The sequence below is a fragment of the Candoia aspera genome, chromosome 3 (genome assembly GCF_035149785.1).
Source record: "Candoia aspera isolate rCanAsp1 chromosome 3, rCanAsp1.hap2, whole genome shotgun sequence".
Classification (NCBI taxonomy): Eukaryota; Metazoa; Chordata; class Lepidosauria; order Squamata; family Boidae; genus Candoia; species Candoia aspera.
In genome coordinates this window covers 50,264,243-50,284,211 of record NC_086155.1, presented here as the reverse complement: position 1 = coordinate 50,284,211, position 19,969 = coordinate 50,264,243, and the positions used below count along the sequence as shown (strand labels likewise).

At 38.2% G+C, this 19,969-nt stretch overlaps 1 protein-coding gene across 1 annotated transcript in view; it reads right to left on the bottom strand.

The window, feature by feature from the left end:
- GRM4 (glutamate metabotropic receptor 4) overlaps positions 1–19,969 on the bottom strand; it is a 315,173-nt gene that overhangs the window by 92,970 nt on the left and 202,234 nt on the right. The window contains exon 3 of the mRNA XM_063297631.1: positions 11,622–11,757. Within this exon, the coding sequence (XP_063153701.1) occupies positions 11,622–11,757 (136 nt within the window). The remainder of the gene's footprint in view (positions 1–11,621; positions 11,758–19,969) is intronic.

The following is a 19,969-nucleotide window of genomic DNA, read 5'->3' as shown; positions in this document are numbered from 1 at the left end:
TCCTTGACTGCTGTCTCATATTATGTTATTATGCTATTTTCTTATACTGCCTTGAAATAAAGCCTTAAGTACTCATACTGTGTGTGGTCATTGCTTTTGAATCCAGAAGAATCCCAAAGTCCCCAATCTGTTGGGCAGGAGACAGAGCAATACATAGACAGAGGTCTTGCACAGCTCTGACCCTTTAACTGGAGGTGCTGCAACTGAATCTGAGAGCTTCTACAGAAAAAGCATGTGCTCTACATTTGAATTCCAGCCCCTCCACCTTAGGACACAATCCTATGCAGGTCTTTACCAAAATTAAGAGGTGGGGTTTATACTGGACATTGGAGAGTTTCTTTCTTCTCCCTCTTTCACCACTTCCCATGCTCTCAAGATCTGCTTCAGAGAGCTGAGATTACAGAGGAGCAGATTTTGAGAGCTTGGGAGGAGAATTACTTCTCCCAGATTACTGGAAACTACTGTATAGTTCAATGGATCTTAACCATTATACAGGATTGCAGCCTTACTTCAGGATTTCCCAGTCTAACATTAATACTTGTATAATAAGATAATTTACATAAGCTATCAAAAACTCATTGAAAATGAGGGAGGGTGGGGGGGACATAGTACTTTGCCTATTATATCATTATCATCTTTGAACCACATGATTTTAATCGGTGAATAATTAGGCAGAAATGACAATGGAGTACAGTACCAAGAACCAAGACAACCTTAGTGAAATGTAAAGTCTTTGTAAAGTCTTTCTTCTTAAAGTTTCTCAAAAGTTTTCAGCCTTTACAAAAATTGTCCCATTTTTCTACTACATTCTCAAGAGGTTTTAGAAGGTCTTTAGCATTTATTTGGGTAGTATTTTGAGTTTTTGTGGTGTGGGGCAAAGTGACAGAGAGTACAGTTGTTTTTTTCTTATATAAATCTCCTCTGTGGGAGGAGTTGCACTATAGTGTCTTTCCTTGAGGTTAAATAAAAATGTGAGAAGACAGGAAGGCTGCAGGCTGCTAGAGAAATTTATTTATATATTTGTTTGTTTTGTCCCCACCCATCTCTTCCCACCAGAGGGACTCTGGGCAGAAATGTGTTGGAGAAATTATATATACACCTATAAAACATCCATACAACTCTTCATTACTAAGGAAAGAATCCCACACTCCATTCATAAGAATTTCGCCAAAATGTATTTATTTCAGGGGAGGGGGATCAAAAAGCAATTTATTTTCCATCAAATGAAATTGAAAAAGTGCAGCAGAAATTTTCAGCCCAGCAGAATGTGCAACATTGTGATTTTAAGAAAAGGAAAGTTAATATCCCAAAAGTATCTTTGGGGTTTCACTTTCTTCAAAGCAGCACAATTAATCCAAATATTACCCTGATAAGAAAGAGGCAGAAGAAGAGATTCCATATATACTCGTATACCCTGAAAGAAGGAAAGCAGTAGGAATTAGAGCCCTTCCCCTTCTCAAGAGAGGCCAGAGGGATTTTAGCTGCTGGAGGGATGTTCATTATTGTAGTCAAGGCTGATTGATGATTTCTATACTGTTTTCTTTGATGAATGGCCATTTTTCATTTTTTTTCATTTTTAAAAAATTCAAGCTTACATATGATTCAATAATTCATTTTAACATTACTGAAATAAGATGACTTACAACTGTATTATTTGCCCACTAAATAAGCAGATGTCAAAATGGGCCTGGAGTTCTGCAACATTCCTCATTCTCTGAAGGTTTAGAACCTCCCTGGCTTAAGAAAACTTCAAGAGTCTCCATCCTAAGCAACCAGGAGTGTTCCTAGAAGACAGGGATACAGCTAAAAGAAGCAGGGATGAGCTCAGTACAAAGTATAGAGCTACCAAACTGAAGAGCTAGTATGGGTGGTTTTAAATAAGCCTTTAGCAGGAAAACAAATGAAAAGAGTGTCTAGTGGATCAATGGATGGTTTGTCAGTAACAAGCTTGGTTAAAAAGTGATTAAGAGAGCAGAGGTAACAAGACTGAATGACAGGCAGCCCCAGGGACAAAGAGAAAAAGCAAGTGCTTTTGGAAGGAGGAAGCAGCAAACACAGTGGTGATCATGACAAGAAAGACAGATGACAGCAAACAGCACACAATGATAGCAAGTGGCATGCAGCAAAATAGCATCAAACTCAAGTTTATCCTTTGGAGGGATGAAATAGAATTGAAACAAAAACAAGAAGTTGTTATCCTTATTATAGTAGTAGCTAACTTTATAATATATAACCAAAGTACCGCATATTCTTTAGTGGTTCATTTACCAAGGATATTTTATAGTTGTGTCAGTGTTCTGCCAATGACTCTAAATACCCACAGAATTTATGTCTTTAGTGAAATGTAACAGATTCAAGGATGTTGTAGTGATTGCTTCCTTATCTGTCCTCTTTTCTGCAGTTAAGTACAGGATCAGCTTGTTAGAATAACAAAGTACTGGCACCCCTCATATATCAAAGCTGCTATGCTGCATTTCAAAGAATGTTACTGTGGAGTCTTCACACTTTGAATGATATCTATGTCTTCCTTCTTATCTTGCATCCTTATCAGTTGTAAAGTAATTCTCCTCTGGTGTCTGTGTAGATTGTGTGAATGCTCAAAATACCTCTGATCAATATTCTGTATAAGATCTATGTAACCCTGAGGCTCTTGCTCTTGCTGCAAGAGACCGATGACTTACTGTTACTTGCTAGTTTTAGAAATACTAAAATGATTATTGGATTCTGTCCAGTTGTTGCGAGTTTTCCACCATGTTTCATTTTTCCACCACCGTCCTATCTATCTCAGGACCTCAAAAAGCCATTGTGTTCTGTGGCAACACTTAATAATAGCTGTTGCACAGCCTGAGAAACTTATAGTGTGTCATTATGAGGCAAAGGCAAAAAAGAGAGAGACAATTTCTCAAGGTCATTTAGTAGAACAGTAGAACAAGTGGAACTGAAATGTTCAGGGACAAGGACAATCATCTAGCAGCCTGACATAGAACTAATGGACAAAGTAAAAGCAAAAACATCTATAACCTCACAAGGATTATATATAATTTAAGTCTTACCATAAACCCTGTGCAGTTATTCCATCAGAATCATAGATTGATAGAATTGGAAGAGGCAGTTTATTCCATAAAATGTAACCTCCGGTATAGGAATCCAAATTAAAGCATCCCAGACAGTTAGCTGCCCAAACACTACTTAAACATAACCAACAATGGGGAACCTAGCACCTTACTAAGTAATTGGATTCCCTTGCCAAATTACTCTTATTGAAAGGAAGTTTCTCTAACAGTCCAAATCTGCCTTCCTGTAACTTAAATATATAATTTTGGGCCCAGCACTCTGGAATGCTAGCAATCAGGTCTTGGCTTTTTTCTCTGTGACATTCTTTCAGGTATTTGAACAGTGCTATTGTATCTCCTCAGTGTCTTCATCACATTCCCAAGTCCTTAATTACTCTTCGTAGGATTGAATTTCTATTCCCCAAATTATCATTGTTGCCTTTGTCTGAATTTGTCCCAATTTCTCTGAATCCTTCATAAAGTTCGTAAAATCTGGAGAGTACTGGAGGGTGGGTCTGGCCAAAGCAGAATCTAGTAGAACAACTGCTTCTCATACTTTGTGGATGAAACCTAAATTTCCTTTGCCTTTTTTGCAGCCATGTCACACTACTGGCTCATATTCAGTTTGCAGACAACTACTATTCTAGGTTGTTAATCTGTTGAGAGGAGCTGTTTGTTTTAATTTCATGGAGGCTACATTCAAACAAACAACATGTTTCTAGGTTTTTAAGGTCACTCAAATTACTTTAGACCATCTATCCCAATGTATGTGTACTTTTTAAGTTACAAAAAGATTTTTAAGCTTATGTGAAAATGACTAATAGGCAAAATTGGGTAATCAATGCGCATTCATTTGACACGAATGGGCATTACATTGATAAGAAATCTGATATTTTGAATACCAGATATTTTGAATTTTATCTCCCATCAACACTAGCCAAGGGATGCTGAGCATCATATGCCAAAATGCTGCAAATGTATTCATACTTAATTTTTATTTATTTTTATTTATTAATCAGATTTATCACCACCCATCTCCCAAAAGGGACTCTGGGCGGTTTACAATAAAAATAAAGAGGTATTTACAAATATTTGCTTTTTAAAGATATGCAATGCATTTGCTTTCAAAATATGCATGCTTTCAAAATATGCATGCCAAAATGCATTTTCTCAAAATACGAATATTATTAACTTTATTATGGCCACTGGCATAGAGAGTAAGGAAAATTATTTTGATGGAAATATGCAAGAATTGTTACCTGGTCAAAAGGGGCTGAAACACTTTTGAAGTCCTGAGAGACAAGATAATATTCAGAAACAACTCAGGCAAACGCCTCCCCATTCACTGGAGTATAAGAAGATGGAGCAAGTACAGTACAATCAGACTTTCAAGATTCTGTTATTATAGCTAATCTCAATAAAATCAGTTTTAGCCTTCCTGTGGAGATGATTTCCTGACCTAATCTACCTAGTGGGGCTGACACCAAGCAGCATTAACTAGGAATGTTTACATACATTTTGATACACAGAATGATGCCTCAACCTCTGGAGAAGTAGAGAAATTTCATTACTACTTTATTTTAATCCATCAGTTAGTTAGGTGACAGGAATTCACAGATGTTCAACTGATCCTAAGCTTCACAAGCTGCCAAGATGAGATACTGTTCTTGCTCCTGTTAAAGTGGGGTACACTGAATTGTACAACTAGAGGCACTATAGAACTGAGCCACCTGGACATGTGCCACCAGTTATACCCCAAATGTTTTGTTCCCTTCTCAAGAATGATTCCTGGATGGTATATGTGATGACAAGCAATTAGAGTTTCAGCCAAGGCAAATAGGCAATACTTACTGAATTACCATGGGAATCAGGCATTTATTTTATTGTACTGCATTTTACTGTACAACAGCTCAGAGTGATACATATGTTCCTATACCCATGTGAACAAAATTGTGGGGGTGTAAATGAGAAATTGGTCCAAAGTTATCCATTTAGCTTCACAGCTGAGGGAAGACTACAATGTGAGAAGAATAAAATTATAAGCAATGACTCACTGAACCGGAAACTGAATCAGATACACTATTTGTCTCATTTTGGTTGGTCCTAATAACTGCAGTTGCAATAACGACTGGCACAGAACACAACTACTTGCCTGATGGCCAGGCCTAGCCAGTTCACTAAAATAACACCTATTTATAAAGGCAGCACTAGTTGCCAGTAGTCTAATGGACTCAGTTCAAGATACTGATTGTAACCTATAAAGCTATATACAGCTTGGACCCTTGTTATATTTGGGAGCATCTTCTCTGGGCAGAATTTTCCCACTTACACAATCTAACCAGGACAGGACGTTTATCCCTAGAGACATGGCATGGGAAAAACTGGAGAATGACATTCTCAGCAGTAGCCCCCTCACTTGGCAACACTTTATCCCCTGAATCAGGCTTTGTTGTTTATTCGTTCAGTCGCTTCCGACTCTTCGTGACTTCATGGACCAGCCCACGCCAGAGCTTCCTGTTGGTCGTCAACACCCCCAGCTCCCCCAGGTATGAGTCCATCACCTCTAGAATATCATCCATCCACCTTGCCCTTGGTCGGCCCCTCTGCCTTTTGCCTTCCACTCTCCCTAGCATCAGCATCTTCTCCAGGCTGTCCTGTCTTCTCATGATGTGGCCAGAGTATTTCAGTTTTGCCTTTAATATCGTTCCCTCAAGTGAGCAGTCTGGCTTTATTTCCTGGAGTATGGACTGGGTTGATCTTCTTGCAGTCCAAGGCACTCTCAGAATTTTCCTCCAACACCACAGTTCAAAAGCATCTATCTTCCTTCGCTCAGCCTTCCTTATGGTCCAGCTCTCGCAGCCATATGTTACTACAGGGAACACCATTGTTTAACTATGCGGACCTTTGTTGTCAGTGTGATGTCTCTGCTCTTAACTATTTTATTGAGATTTGTCATTGCTCTTCTCCCAAGGATTAAGCGTCTTCTGATTTCCTGACTGCAGTCAGCATCTGCAGTAATCTTCGCACCTAGAAATACAAAGTCTTTCACTGCTTCTACATTTTCTCCCTCTATTTGCCAGTTAGCTGGTTGCTATAATCTTGGTTTTTTTGAGGTTTAGCTGCAAGCCAGCTTTTGCACTTTCTTCTTTCACCTTCATCATAAGGCTCCTCAGTTCCTCTTCGCTTTCAGCCATCAAAGTGGTATCATCTGCATATCTGAGATTGTTAATGTTTCTTCCAGCAATTTTAACTCCAGCCTTGGATTCCTCAAGCCCAGCATGTCGCATGATGTGTTCTGCATACAAGTTGAATAGGTAGGGTGAGAGTATACAGCCCTGCCATACTCCTTTCCCAAACTTAAACCTTGTCCCATGGTCTGTTCTTACTGTTGCTACTTGGTCGTTATACAGATTCTTCAGGAGGCATACAAGATGACTTGGTATCCCCATACCGCTAAGAACTTGCCACAATTTGTTATGGTCCACACAGTCAAAGGATTTAGAATAATCAATAAAACAAAAATAGATGTTTTTCTGAAACTCCCTGGCTTTTTCCATTATCCAGCAGATATCGGCAATTTGGTCCCTAGTTCCTCTGCCTTTTCTAAACCCAGCTTGTACATCTGGCAATTCTCGCTCCATAAAATGCTAAAGTATACCTTGCAGGATCTTGAACATTACCTTACTGGCATGTGAAATGAGTGCCACTGTTCGATAGTTTGAACATTCTTTAGTGTTTCCCTTTTTTGGTATGGGGATATAAGTTGATTTTTTCCAATCCGATGGCCATTCTTGTGTTTCCCAAATTTGCTGGCATATAGCATGCATTACCTTGACAGCATCATCTCACAAGATTTTGAACAGTTCAGCTGGGATGCCGTCGTCTCCTGCTGCCTTGTTATTAGCAATGCTTCTTAAGGCCCACTCAACCTCACTCTTCAGGATGTCTGGCTCTAGATCACTGACCGCACCGTCAAAGCTATCCCCGATATTGTTATCCTTCCTATACAGCTCTTCTGTATATTCTTGCCACCTTTTCTTGATCTCTTCTTCTTCTGCTAGGTCCTTGCCATCTTTGTTTTTGATCATATCCATTTTTGCCTGAAATTTACCTCCGATGTTTCTAATTTTCTGGAAGAGGTCTCTTGTCCTTCCTATTCTATTGTCTTCTTCCACTTCCACACATTGCTTGTTTAAAAATAATTCCTTATCTCTTCTAGCTAACCTCTGGAATTTTGCATTTAATTGGGCATATCTCCCCCTATCGCTGTTGCCTTTTGCTTTCCTTCTTTCTTGGGCTACTTCTAGTGTTTCAGCAGACAGCCATTTTGCCTTCTTGGTTTTCTCTTTCTTTGGGATGTATTTTGTTGCCACCTCCTGAACAATGTTGCAAACTTCTGTCCAGAGTTCTTCCGGGACCCTATCTACTAAGTCCAGTCCCTGAAATCGATTCTTCACCTCCACTGCATATTCCTTAGGAATATTAGTGAGCTCATATCTAGCTGATCTGTGGGTCTTCCCTAAACTCTTTAGTCTGATCCTAAATTGTGCAATAAGAAGTTCGTGATCGGAACTACAGTCAGCTCCAGGTCTTGTTTTTACTGACTGTACAGATGTCCGCCACCTTTGGCTGCAAAGGATGTAGTCAATCTGATTTCGGTGTTGTCCATCTGGTGAAGTCCATGTATAAAGCCGTCTCTTAGGTTGTTGGAAGAGAGTGTTTGTTATGCAGAGTGAATTGTCTTGGCAAAATTCTATCAGCCTATGTCCTGCTTCATTTTGTTTTTCCAGGCCATACTTACCTGTAATTCCAGGTGTCATTTGACTGCCCACCTTAGCATTCCAGTCTCCTGTGATGAAAATAACATCTCTTTTAGGCGTGTCGTCCAGTAGGTGCTGCAGATCCTCATAGAACTGCTCTACTTCAGCTTCTTCAGCATCTGTGGTTGGGGCGTATATTTGGATTACTGTGATGTTAGATGGCTTGCCCTGAATTCGAATTGAGATCATTCTATTGTTTTTGGGATTGTATCCAAGCACTGCTTTAGCCACTTTGCTATTAATTATGAAGGCTACTCCATTTCTTCTGTGGTCCTCTTGTCCACAGTAGTAGATCTGTTGGTCATTTGATGTGAAGTGGCCCATTCCAGTCCATTTCAGTTCACTGACGCCCAGAATGTCTATCTTTAATCTTGACATCTCACCAATAACCACATCCAATTTGCCCTAGCTCATAGATCTTACATTCCAGGTTCCAATGGTGTGTTGATCCTTAGAACATTGGATTCGCCGTTCACCACCAGCACCGTCAGCCGCTAGCCGTCCTTTCGGCTTTGAGCTACCTGCGTCATCACGTCTGGGGCCAGTTGAACTCATCCTCTGTTCCTCCCCAGTAGCATTTTGACCATCTTCCGACCTGGGGGTCTCATCTTCTGATGATATACCGACATATCTCTGGTTATACTGATCCATTTAGTTTTCAAGGCAAGAATACTGGGGTGGGTTGCCATTACCTCCCCCAGGGATCGCATTTAGTCTGACCTCTCTGTCATGACCTTCCCATCTTGGGTGGCCCTTCACGGTTTAGCTCATGGCATCATTGAGGTGCTCAAGCTCCAGCACCACGACAAGGTAACGATCCTTTGCTGAAGGAAATCAGGCTAGCTTCCACTTTTTTATACTTTAGGAAGCAGGATAAAATCATCCTCTTTTGCAGAGCATTGGTTGTAAGCCACTTAAAGTCATTCAAGTGAGGCACCTAAATAAACAAATAAAGTTATTGTCCACCTAAAGTTATTGGATTTTAGATTTTTTTTTCATTTCATGAATTAACACAGCTATTTATTGCCTTACATTGAATTAGGGATGCTTTAAATTAAAAAAAGAAAAAAGCTTATCTGTGCAAATAAAGGCAACAGGGAAAATCACTATTTATATAGAGAGATCACACAGAAGTTCTGGGAGGTAGAATCCCAGCCTAACTAAAAAGCATCATATTGAGGAAGAGCTACAGATTTCTCACATGAAGAGTTCTAACTCACTTCCCCATCTGACAAAATGCAAGCTTAAATACACTTGCAATTTACAGCAATGCAACTCTGGGCTAAGGCACACAATGCAGCATGCCACTTCTCCTCTATTGTTTTCTTGTACCCACATAATTCACAGGCCTCCCACAATTTACATACAATTTACCACTATGTCTTGTGCAGAAGCAAAACCACCACCACCACCACAACAACAACAAAACCACTTGGTTTTATGGAGACACAGCAGTTGGATCATCTCCTAAGCTATCCTCTCCTGTGCTGGCCAATGGAAGTGAACAGCTCACTCTTAAATAAAAGCAGTTTTTTCTATATGTTGGGATGGGAGATTGTGGTTAAGCTGGGAAAAGATTGGAAGGGAAAGTAGATACAAAAATCAAGAGATAGAAGATGGGTTTATTGGTAAATTATCTCATAAATGGCAACTCAAGCCAGGTGGCAAATCTTTTTGAATGATTTGTCATAACTAACTTGCTATAAATGAAGGGCAAAAATTCCTTTTACAGTTTTCAAGACTGATGTAAGCCCCATGAAGCTGGGTAGAATCAAGGATTCAAGAACTATACAGATTTCTGTAAAGTATCTTTAATGCTAGTTTGTATAATCTACAGTATGTCTCCATTCCATTCCTTTCCCAGCCTCCCCAGATTTTCTCATGGTTGTACTATGACTCCCATCATTGCCATGCCATTTGGAGACCACCAGTTTGGGGCGAACTTTCAGCTTATCATAGTAACTATGCAACTACATGTTTAGAATTATGAGAAAGAAGAAAATCTAGAAAATAAGCATTAAAGTCCATTCGAAAAGAATATATGTACATATGTATGTATATTCCAGAATCATGAAAGTTCTTACGTATTATATTCAGAAATAAATACATGCACACAGCTTTCTTATCCCAAAAATGATAGCATGAATCATGTGAATAAATCCTGTTAAGATCATCTGGCTCAGTAGTACATGTGAGCTTACCACTGCCTGAAAAATAGAAATTTCCCAGATGCACGAACGCTATTGCCACCAGAGTGCAATTTTCCAGTTTACAGCCTATTTTCAGATAGGCAAATGTTTCTGAATCTCTGTTTAATGGTGCTTGTCATTTACACTGCAAAGGAAATCCCCTGATTTTGGTGGAAGTAAACAACATTTAAAAAAAAAAGAGCTTCACAGAAACATAGGCTGTTTGCATGTTTGATATAAGCTGATTGAAAATGTCAATTTACTTATATTTGTCAACATTTGCTGATTAATAAATTAGATATTTGTAAGATCAAGTGCAATTCAGAATTGCATGTACTAAAGAACTGAATCAGAGGCTTGTGTAATTTCAGTTTTTCACTATGTGTCATAGTTCCATTTAGTCTGTTGGAAAAAGCCATACTTTTCTTTCACATGACTACTAAAGAACTTTGAAAGTATCCTTTGTAACTACCAAAGAAAAATCCCATGGGATCTGGCATCCAAATTTCCTCACAAGATCATAATCTTTGTGGAAAATGTTTTTGAAGAAGAGGCTTTAAAATTTTATTCAAGCTACACAATTTCTAAAAGTATTTTAAATCTTTGAAATTAATGATCAGATGATGAAAACTTCACATAGCCACAGTCTGGTTTGTAGCATATTTCTTTAAATCCATAGACTGTGCTCTAGAAGGCCTTGGACTGGAGTGCTTTTTTATGGCACAACCAAGGACAAGCTTTCCATAAGCATTTCAGCAGAGCTTCTCCTGGAACAAAATCCAGGAATTTAGACCTTCAGCTTTTATACAGTCATGATTAATAACTCCTCCTCAAATTTACCTTTCTCATGATACCATGATACTGGAATCATTTATAAGCTTCTGAAGGATGCATCTATATCTTTTCTATGCCACGCAAGCACAAGGAAATACAATCCAGGGGCAGGATTATGGCTTCTACGGCATGCAGACTGAAGTCCTGAAGGGTTGGTACTGATCAACACAAACAGACTGAAGAAGGATGGGCCTGTTCTGAGTTGGTGATATGCATCTGACCTACAGCAAACAGCCAGGAATATCTGCAGAAACATATCCATTTCCAGAACTGCAGAAGACATTGATTCCACTTCGGAACACAAAAGCCCAATGCAGAATTGATCCAGATATGTTGCTATAGAGGAAGGAGTATAGAGATAGTCTTCAAGAAGAAATGGAAGAACTGTTATGTAAACATCAACTTAGCTCTGGGAAGGAAGAGGGTGAAAAGAAACTCAGGGTAACCCTGCCTTGATTCTGTTTGCTATAAGAGGGGGCAGAGGGAAATTCTGACAGGCTTGGAAAATTCTGTTATCATACCCTATATCAACAGAGTTCCACTGGTCCTTTTCAAAGTCTGTTCCCTGACCTGACTACCTCAAAGTGCTGACAATTTTCCACTTTATTCATTAACAAGATACATATTTAGCTTTCTCCCCTCCACTTGCCCTGTTCTTCCATTCATTTTCCTTCTTTCTCTATTTTCCCTCACAGTCCCTAAACCATTCGTCCCTAAACTCTTACTTGATATCATCTTCATTGGCAAATATGATGACAGCTCGAGCATGGGATGTTTCCAGAAGGCGTCGAATGATCTTATCAAATTCTCCCTCTTTGGGCTCCCTGGGAATCTTGACTGATTGTGCCACACACACGCTCCCTGCGATCAGAGAAAATAGTTTGATTAGAGAAGCCTTTAAACAGAAGTACCAAACATGGATAGACTAAAGCAAGCCATGGGACAATTTTGCCATGGCCCAAAATGACATTTTTGTGTGGTTTCATTTGTGGGTTTATGCATGTATGTAACTGTAATTTTAGTGAGCATAAAAACATGGAACCAAGTTATGGAGCTAAAAGAACATACATGTCTGAAGAAACTCCCTGATTAACTCTTCATTTATTTCATAGGGGAGGGAACACCCTATTGCATCTGCATTATATAGGCCTAGATGCCACAATGCCAAATGGCTTGGAAGAAAGAATCTACATAGTGTGGTAACTACCTGGGCTCTTCTTTGGAACTAACTTACACATTTTCTTTCTTCGTTTGTTTGCTTATTTATATCTATATATGTTTATATTCTGCCATATAAATACTGACCATATAAATACTCTTATTTATAGTATAAATGTATAATACAAATAGAAACACAAAAATACATCATAAAATTACAAAAGAATAAAAGAATAAAAATTAATAATAATAAATCAGAGATACCAACCCCAATCTCAACATGTGGGAACATCTATCTTGTCCAATCTGATGCCCTCCAAATTACAATCTCCTAAAGACAGCATAGCCCAAATGGAAATTGTGGGCACTGTATTCCAATAGTCCTGAAGTGTATCAACTTAAGATATGCTAAATTATATCATTTGATGTTAAAACCTGATCAACTTTAAAATAATTTTGTAAGCCTCCACTTTAAGTTGCTTGTGATTCCCAGGGCCTCACGACCCCCAATTTAAGAACTCTGGTATAACTGACTAGGAGTATATAGGGAAATAACTATCTGATTAGTTTATGTTAGTATGCAAATTCACCTCTTACTTTTCTTGTCCCTAAAGGGTCACCATATTGCAGTGCTGAACCGCTAACAGAAGCCAAAACTGACAAAAATAATCTTGAGCATCTATATTATGTTAATGTTTCCTACTACAGATTAAGGTTGCTATGGTAACTAATCATTTTGGCCGGGTGAAGAGGTTGAATTTAATTGTCTCCTTTTCACGTGTTAATGGTTGCAGCACCTGGGGGGAGGAACCTGCCCGGACTTGTTTTAGTTTCTTTTCCTCTCTGTGCATACATGTAGAGAGTCAAGCTGCTCTCACTGAGAGCCCAAGACTTTTAAATATGTTTTGCTTTCAGTTTGCTTTCTGTAAATAAAATTATTTTTATAGAAATGTCTGGTGTGTGACTTTTCTGATCTCTCCTGGGCTAAAGGCTTTCCCAGCAATCTGCCAACAGGTTATGTGCCCAGTGAACAGCCCAGTAAGCCCAGTAAAACCCAGAGAGAAAAGAGAGATCAGCTCCACATCTCATGCACAATTTAAAGGCAGGTAGCAAAGACCTGTGAAGATTTTCTTTGGAGCCACCTGGAGATTTTCCAGCAACTGCCGGTCTACAGGACAAAAAGCCAGCTGAGGTGACTTGCAAAAGAAGGAAGAAGTCATGGCTACCTCCCAGCCCTCAGCGATGCCTCTGGAGTGCCTATCAGAGACCAACTATTTGAATTGGGCCCTGAAGATGGAGATGTATCTTCGCAGAGAGAATCTTTGGCTGCCAATTGGTGAGCAAACCCCCCAAAATCCCAGTGCTGAATGGCTGAGACAGGATGAGCAGGCTAGAGCCACCATTATCCTGGGAGTTGAGGACAATCAGCTAGTCCACGTGCAAGGTATGCAGTCTGCAAAGCAACTTTGGGGTGCTCTGAGAGACTTATATGTAAAGGCAACAGCAGGGAGTAAAGTTACCCTGACAAAAAAGCTGTACAAAGCGTACCTTGCAGAAGAAGATAGCCTTCCTGAGCATTAATAGCCCTGAAAAGTGCTGAAATTACAAGTGCAGAAAGGGATAGCAAGACTTTATCATGGAAGTTGGATGGCTTCTTTTTTTAAAAAAAGAATTTTATTAAATTTCAGAAAAAGATAAAAGATACAGAAAAACAAAAAAAAAATATTGTACAAGGAAAAAGGAACTAAAAAGATGTGAAAACACAAGAGAAAAATTTTAAATAGATTACAAAAAGAAGTGACTTCCAACTTTAAACATCAAGGATATACAGCAATTTTCCATAATCAATCCCTTACTCTAAATTAAACCAAAATCACATTATTTCTACAAGTCAACCCCTTAGCACATTATAAAAATCAACAAGCAAAAGGCTTAAAGATTAAACAAGAGGTTTTTAAACTGAAGGCTTTTGCTGATCATTTAGTTTTGATATTACAGGACCCTTTGGATACTGTGGAACGTCTGATGAACAAACTGAAAGAATCTGTTTCATTGGCAAGTCTTAAAGTAAATAAACAAAAAACAAAAATGTTAACTAAAAATATGACGTCATCCAATCATGAATTGCTGATGGGCAAGTTGGGTTTCAGGATTGAAAAAAAGATTAGATATTTGAAGGTAATTTTGTCAACTAAGAGCAGTATGTTCTTTCAGAATAACTGTGTTAAAATTTGGAATGATGTGAAAAAAGATCTGTAAAGATGGGAAAAATTACAACTGTTTCTCATGGGGAGAATATCTTTGATTAAGATGACTGTTTTACCTAGGATGTTGTTTCTTTTTCAGACCATACCAATTTTGTTGACAGATTTACCATTTAAACAATGGCAGAGAGATATTTTGAAATTCATCTGGCAAGGCAAGAAACCAAAAATTAAATATAATTTTCTACAAGATGCTAAAGAATGAGGAGGTTTGGGTTTGCCTTATTTAAAACTGTATTTTGGTGCCTGTTGCTTGCTTTGGATGAAGGAATGGATAACTTTGAAGAACAAGAAATTATTACAGCTTAAAAGACATGAATTGAGATTTGGGTGGCATGCTTATTTATGGTACAACAAAGTTAAAGTTAATAAGGATTTTAAAAATCATTTTGTCAGAAGTGCCATACTGAGGGTCTGGAACAAATATAAGGTAAGATTGTCTCCTAATGTACCATTGTGATTGTCACCTCATGAAGCATTTGGTAGAAGAGAAAATGTGGGAGGAACAAGTTGGTTAAATTATAAAGATTTGTTAAATTTTGAAGAGGGTGAACCCAAACTTACATCAAGGGAACTATTAGAGTTGGAAGGTTTTACATGTCATTGGTTTACATATCTACAATTGTTAGAATGTTTTAAAGTGGATAAAAAGTACTTTAAATTTGTTAATGAAACAACTCAATTTGAAATGGAACTTTGTATAAACGATGAACATGTTATTACAAAGATGTATAAAATATTAGAGATGAATTTGGAAGATGAACATGTCAAAGAATGTATGATTAAATGGACAAAGAATTTTGGATATAATATTATGCTGGAGCAATGGGAAAATATGTGGAACAAAGGTTTGAAATTTTCTTTGAATTACAACTTAAAAGATAATTTTTATAAAATGATGTACTGTTGGTATTTAACACCTGAGAAGTTGTCAAAAATGTCTAATTGTGTAACGAATGTTGGAAATGTTTATAGGGTGAAGGAACTTTTTATCATCTTTGGCTAAAAAGTTTTTGGACCAAGTATGTACTATTATTCAAAAGATCCTCAAAGTGAACTTACAAAAAAATCCACCTTGAGAACCAATGGTGGATTTGCTTTTATATATGATTACAGCAGCAAGACTTTTATATACACAATGATCAAAAGATTCCCAAATACCTACAGTGGAAGACTGGATTGTTAAATTAATGGATTTGGCCCAAATGGCAAAATTAACAGCATTAATAACAGAAAATGCTGTATCTGGATTTATTTCTACTTGGCAACCACTTTTAGACTACTTGCTTGTGTTGGGAAAAAATGAAGCTTTGACTTTGGTTTTCAGTGATTAAATGGTTTGTTTTGATAGAAATAATGTTACTAAGGTTTAACTAACGGTAAGAGTTTATATCTATAAATTTATCTATATCTGTATTGGAGAAAGTCAGAAGTCACCTTTCCATTTCTGTTTTCTGTCTGTCTGCACCTTTATAGTTTTTTTTTTCTTTTTTCTTTAGCTCTATATTCTAATTTTTCTATATTTTCTATTTCGTATTTTAGTTCTACTTCGAAAACTAATAAAGCTTTTAAATAGGATAAAAATCACTAAATACCATTGCTCCCTCCCTTTATAATAAAAGAAAAGAAAAAGTATAAATCACCTAATCAACTTCCCCCCAACATAACCATTACTTAATTATTCCCTTCCTACTACTATTCTATACCTTAATAATCATAATCCCAATCATTAACAATAAATAAAATCATCCAAAGCCAAAAGACCATCCAGATAAATATTTTTGGTCCCTTAACCACTTCAGAATAGACCAAAACATTTACATATCCCCATAAGAGCTATTTTCTTAAAGAAATCAAGTAGCTCCCCTCACCAACACAGACTTCTCTTCAAAAAACCTCCCATACATAATAACCCCTTCTCTTCCATAACATTCCATCAGAAAGTCAAATTCACTCATGTCTTTCAGCTCAATTTCTCCCTTTAAGTTCTTCAATTCAGCATTGTCAGTTTCATCCAGGATTTCAACAGAAGCCCAATCTCACTCTTAGGAGAGCCATTTCCATTGCTGTTAGATTCTTCAGTTCCATCCACAATATCCCCAACCAGATGGCACATTTTGGACCACATATTTTCTACAATTGTCTGAATGTCTTGCATAATAACTTGGCAGGAAGCAGAAAAAATCTGCTTAACATCTGCTTTAATATCTTGGTGGAAGTCAGAGAAAGCCTGGTTAAGATCCTCCATGTCTGAGGCAGTAAATTATGGCACCCCTTAGATACTTAACCAACAGAAGTGAAAGGTAATGGAAAATTTCCAAACTGAGTTAAGATAAGATAACAGACAATTACCCAGAGAAGGTTGCAGTAGGAAAGTAATAGCATATTTTTCACTATCACAATGCGAAGTAAGGACACAGCCTCAGACTGACTGTAGAAACTACAATACCTAACAGCACTACTCTGAGGACTTTTGATTGACCCTCCATTGATAGCTATGATGCAGTTCTGCATCAGAATTCCCTGACAAGAGAATAACAAGGACAGATATTGAGATATTGTCCATTTATAAAGACAAGGTAGCACTTTACTTTTTATGGAAAGGCAAATAAAACTAATAGAGAGGGTCAGGTTGCCTAGCTAAATTAACTTGCCAATGGTTTCTACTGCATTATTTATTCTGTTCCCCTCCCTTTTTTAGATCCGCTATAACTAGATTGCTCCTAAGGACTGTAGCATTAGAACCATGGACCAACTTGCATAATTTTTGTTAATGGTTTTCCTACTAACAGATTAAGGTGCTATTGTATCTAATCATTTTGGCCGGGTGCAGAGGTTGAATTCAACTGCCCCCTTTTCGAATGTTAATTATTGCACCTGGGGGGAGGAACCTGCCCGGACTTGTTTCAGTTTCTCTTTCTCTTCTGTGCTGGCATGTAGCAAGCCAGGTAGCTCTCAATGAGAGCTAAGTCCTTTAAATACGTTTTGCTTTTGTTTTGCTTTCTGTAAATAAAATTATTTTTATAGAAATGCCTGGTGTGTGTGACTTTTCTGATCTCTTCTGGGCTAAAGGCTTTCCCAGCAATCTGCCAACAATTTTCACCATACTGAACTGCTGATCTGCAATGCCAGAAAGTGTTGTTTCTCTCTGTGGCTATCTGTAGCAAGATGCAAATTCAGCATGGGAACAAAACAGTAGCACCATCTATTTTGGTAGATTATTTTTTAATATTTTAAGTATCTCTCCCTGAAATATTTGGCAATGTTTGCTATCAGAAGGGTAGGATATGGAACAAGATATATCAATAACTAAGTTTACTGCAGTTTTTCCTCTGGGTTAGTTTGACTTCTGGACCATAGCAATAGCAACCTTTAAACCTGATCACTGAGCCAACTCCTAGGGGTCTCAAAAAGCAGCTAATTAAAAATATTCTTGGACAGCCAAGATAGGAAGACCAAAAGGAAAACTGGATGAGTAACTGATTTGGTTTGCTGTAATTTAAGCCTCAACATCTGTTTGCTTCAACCTTTGCAAAAATACCAGGTGCTCCTTCTGTATGCAAACTTTTACAGACAAGAAGGGGAGAGAGCAGATGATAAAATATTTCAAGACCTTCAGAATATAATTTATAATCTCAATTTACATAGGAAACGACATGACTGATGTTTAGTTGTCATAAAAGGGTCCTACTTATGCAAAGGTCAGAATAATTAGCAAAGGACTGCTGTCACAGAGGCCTGCAGAGGTAAATATACTTGGGGAAAGTGAGCCTATTTCTATCAGGAAGGGATAGGAAAAAAAAATAAAGGAACAGAGAAACCACATATATACAGAAGCTCTTCTATACCACCACCATCGTCATTCCTCAGACTTCAGAAACCAGCTGTGTTCTAGTCTTCAGTGCTACTGACCTTGAAACATGGAGAAATAGGGATGTGCAAAGCTGAATATTCCTCCTTCAGGCCATATGCATCTGGTGTAGTTTTTCCAGGACTGGTAAACCAATTTTCCAGAAGTTAATATTCCAAACTAGAAACAGTAAATAGTACTCTGGAAGTGGTGTTCTATATGAAAAGCTGGACTATATCCATATCTTAAAGTACTACTTCTCTTATGGAAGATTAACTTCTGGAAAATCATTGGGTTACTCCTGAAACAGCTGGATTGGTGAAATTCACAAGAATGTCAGAATATTCTAGAGTTCTCTGCATATTCCATTCCCATATCATTCACTTTTGCACACCCTTACAGAGACCTCCACACCCTAATCTGCATTCTTTTCATCTGATCAGTTGGACTACATAAAAAATGGCTTCCAAACCCATCCCATACATCCAATGCTTGCTTCTTTAGTGATTACTTTAAAAAAAAATCACTGCAGTTGCTATAATGGGAAAAGCAGTCATAGCATCTTCCCTCTGCTTAAAAGAACAATGAGTAGTCTTGAGATTATTCTCCCATGGTTGGACCTCTTTGTGGATGGAGGAAGTCAATGGAAAACAGCCAATCTGCAAGGTCTAGGAAGTTCTAGTATTTCAAGGATCTGACCAAAAGAGAACAGTAGAAAAGTGGATGTATTTTCAGTGTGACCAGAAACTGTAGATAAAAAGCCACAGGCCTGATCTGTGTAGTCCAATAAACTTGGTGTTTTGTAATATAATTATACAGAGGGGAGAAAGCCAGGCATAACTGCCAACAGCAAGGGGCAGGGGGGCTTCCTGACAATGATGACCAGGGGAATAATCCAGGTTAATTCTTAAGGAGGCCAAGAACACAGCTTGAGTAGCTGAAAAGCATGTGAGGCCTCCGTATCAGAGTAGAGTTTGAAAGCATTTGGCAGCTGAAGCAGTTGATAGCTACAGGTGGCCTGAAATGGTACAATCTGAGTGGAGACACAAACTGCGTTATAAATGAATACAGCCATAGGTAAAAGGTCAAGCTAATTCTCTTAGTTTTTCTAACAGCAAGAGTATTGTTCTAAAATGGCATTTGTCCATCAGACTTAGGTGATGAACCAAGGATGGGTAGAAATTTACATGCAAAAGTTAAAATAGTACATGTTGCCAGAAAAAGCAGAATAGAGAAAACAAGGATTCATCTGAAAGTCATCTATCCAAGCCTAGTAACTTGGTAAAATTAATCAGCTATGTTTTCAGTGCAGCAAAATTAGGACTCATAACGTTGTACATTCAGATAGTACAAGCAGACATCTAAGGCAGAAGAAAATTTACTTTTTCAGGAGTCATCTTAATTTATTTTTAGGAAAGATGGTAGCCCAAATAATCCAAGATTATTTATTTTAGCAGAACAAAGGCTAATTACTTCCAGTTAGGGCAGAGGCTGTGATCCCAAAGTCAGAAAAGAATAGGTGGCAGTTGCAGCCAAGAAGGCCTTTGCCCAGATACATCTAGTGTGCCAGTTGTGCCCATTCCTGGATCAAGACAATTGCTCATGCCCTAGTTACCTCAAGAATGGACTACTGCAATGTGAAACCGCTGTGAAAACCACTAGGAAGCTACAGCTGGGCCAGAATGTGGCAGCACAAGCAGTAATGAGCATCTCACAGTACCCTTGTGTAATACCACTGGTCTGAAAATTGGCTCCCTATCAGCTTCCAGGTGCAATTCAAGGCGCAGGTTATCACCTATAA